Genomic DNA, 2575 nt, shown 5'->3' with positions numbered 1-2575 from the left:
CTCGAACCGCCGACTGTCCGGTGTGCGAGGAACAACATCTCGTGTTTGAGTGCCCTCGATTCTTGAAACTACCCCCCCGGGAAAGGCATTTGAGGGCCAAAACCGCGAATTTGTGTTTCAATTGCCTTCGCGCGGGTCATGGCGCTAACAACTGCACATCAACGGGAACGTGCCGGTCGTGCCAGGCTAGGCATCATACCCTATTGCATTTCGGACGGAATTCGGGTCCAGCGGACACCCCGGCGGATACCGGAGCCTCCTCCGAATCGGCCGTCGACGAGAGTTCGTCGCCACAACATAATGAACCCCTCGTCACCATGGCTAGCGTCGCGAAATCGAGTTTGACAGTATTATTGTCAACGGTGCAGGCCGAAGTTCTCGACGTTCACGGAAATCTCTTCCCTGTTCGCATTCTTTTAGACAGTGCCAGTCAATTAAATTTCATTTCGGAAAATTGCATGAAAAAGGGTGGTTTCAAACGAACCAAGTGTCGTACTGTAGTCCTAGCGGTAAGTGATACTAAGGCGGCTGCTACTCGAGGTAGCACCTCACTCGTGATTCAAGTACAGGGTAATGGCAATACTCGCGTTCCGATAGAGGCTACGATTCTCCCACGCATCTCCGCCCAATTACCTAGTAGACAAGTCGAACAAAGAGCGTGGAAACACATAGAGGGATTAAAGCTCGCGGATCCGCAGTATCACCGACCTGGTCCCGTCGACCTCTTAATCGGCGCAGATATCTTTGCCTCGTTGATTCGGGACGGTCGTCGTCTAGGAAGGAAAGGTGAACCAGACGCCTTTAATTCCATTTTCGGCTGGGTTCTGGTTGGCTCAGTGTCGACTCAGGCATCTCGGTCTACACACTCGTTCCTGACTCTCGATTCTCTAGATGCATCTCTCAGTCGATGTTGGCAGTTAGACGAGATTCCCACACACTCGGGGGTCACAAACTCAAGCGGGAGGTCTCTCGTCCGCACGCCGCATGGGCGCGTCGCGGCGGGGTCAACCGCGCGCGTGATGTCTCTCGTCCGGGCGTCGCATGGGCACGTCGCGGCGAAGGTATCCGCGCAATCGTTGTTTCGTTTCACCACACGGGATGTCCCTCGCCCGGGCGTCGCATGGGCACGTCGCGGCGAGGACATCCGCGCAATTGTCGTTTTGTTGGGACGAGGTCGAGTCCTTACACGCTCACCTCGTCATCATGCACCGCCGAGTCACACGCGCTCGGGGGTCACAATCTCAAGCGCGAGGTCTCTCGTCCGCACGCCGCATGGGCGCGTCGCGGCGGGGACAACCGCGCGCGTGATGTCTCTCGTCCGGGCGTCGCATGGGCACGTCGCGGCGAAGGTATCCGCACATCCATAGCATTGTTTGGACGAGGTCGAGTACCTACACACTCATCTCGTCATCGCGCACCGTCGGGTGACCTACACTCACGGGGCCCTTGGACACCGCCGTCTCGGTGTATCACCGCTCGGGTATCGCCGAACGGTAGGACCTTACCGCCGCCTTGGCGTATCGCCTTGTTCCTCCCGCCATCGCGGAGGGCTCGTTGGGTGTCGCCAAGCGGCCGGACCTCATTCGGAGGTCCCGAACGAACTCGCATCCTTGATCCAGGGGGGCTCTTGACCCCACTCATGTTCGCATATTGTATCCGATTCGTTACCAAAACTAGATCAAATGCGCTCACTCTCGTCGTGGATCAAACCGAATTTTAGTCGACCTTGTTATACCTCGTCAAATTTGTACAATCTCGTTGCTTCGCAGAGGATATCGGTAGCTTAAGACGCAATCAGAGTTGCTCCAGACCTCTGCGAAAACTCGCCCCCTTCTTGGATGGTCGCGGAGTCCTCAGGGTGGGCGGCAGGCTCACCCATTCCGCCATCTCATACAAGGTTAAACACCCCGCATTGCTGTTTAACCGACATCGACTCACGGAACTTATAGCAGAGCGCACCCACCGCCTACATTTGTATCCGGGACGTCGAGCGTCACATTACATCTTGGCACAAAACTTCTGGATCCTAGTAGAAGCTATCTTGAACTCCAGACCCCTCTGTCCCACCAGTTCAGATTCCAGCGACCTTGGGGTGCTTTCCCCGGGGTATTTCCTCACCCTGGAGTCTTTCATGGCGGTTCCACACCCTGACCTGAACCCGGTGCCGAAAAACAGACTCGATCGGTGGCAAATGGTGCAACACATGCACCAACAGTTCTGGAGGAGGTGGCATGACGAGTACCTACACACCCTCCAACAACGACCGAAGTGGTTGCAATCGGCACCTACGGTAAAAAAGGACACACTGGTCCTGGTAAAGGGCGAAAACGCCCCTCCCTTGCAATGGAGGCAAGGGCGAATCGTGGAGCTGCACCCGGGCCGTGACGGCGTCGCTCGGGTCGCTACGGTGCAGACGGCGGATGGCGTGCTTACCCGTCCTCTGGCGAAGTTGTGCCCACTGCCGATGGACACTTCACCAGAGGAATCTGTTCAAGCATAGAAAATACGTCGTATTTTGGTGGGCGGTATGTTCGGCGTATCGCCTTGTAAATAGCATAGTTACTTCATGTCCATG

At 56.2% G+C, this 2575-nt stretch overlaps 1 protein-coding gene across 1 annotated transcript; it reads left to right on the top strand.

Moving 5' to 3' along the window:
• The first annotated feature begins 317 nt into the window (after window positions 1-317).
• On the top strand, window positions 318-2500 carry LOC112458150. Its single transcript, XM_025021594.1, has 2 exons — window positions 318-786; window positions 1770-2500. The coding sequence occupies exons 1-2, from the start codon at window positions 318-320 to the stop codon at window positions 2498-2500; spliced, it is 1200 nt and encodes a 399-aa protein (XP_024877362.1).
• Window positions 2501-2575: the final 75 nt, after the last annotated feature.

Source organism: Temnothorax curvispinosus, unplaced genomic scaffold (genome assembly GCF_003070985.1).
Source record: "Temnothorax curvispinosus isolate PA1 unplaced genomic scaffold, ASM307098v1 QBEX01008743.1, whole genome shotgun sequence".
Taxonomy (NCBI): Eukaryota; Metazoa; Arthropoda; class Insecta; order Hymenoptera; family Formicidae; genus Temnothorax; species Temnothorax curvispinosus.
This window is presented reverse-complemented; position numbering and strand designations above follow the sequence as displayed.

Coding starts and splice junctions, on each gene's coding strand:
- LOC112458150 (XM_025021594.1), top strand. CDS start 318: ATGGCTAGCGTCGCGAAATCGAGTTTGACAGTATTATTGTCAACGGTG. Junction 787..1,769: donor TCGTCGTCTAGGAAGGAAAG/GTGAACCAGACG, acceptor GTTGCTTCGCAG/AGGATATCGGTAGCTTAAGA.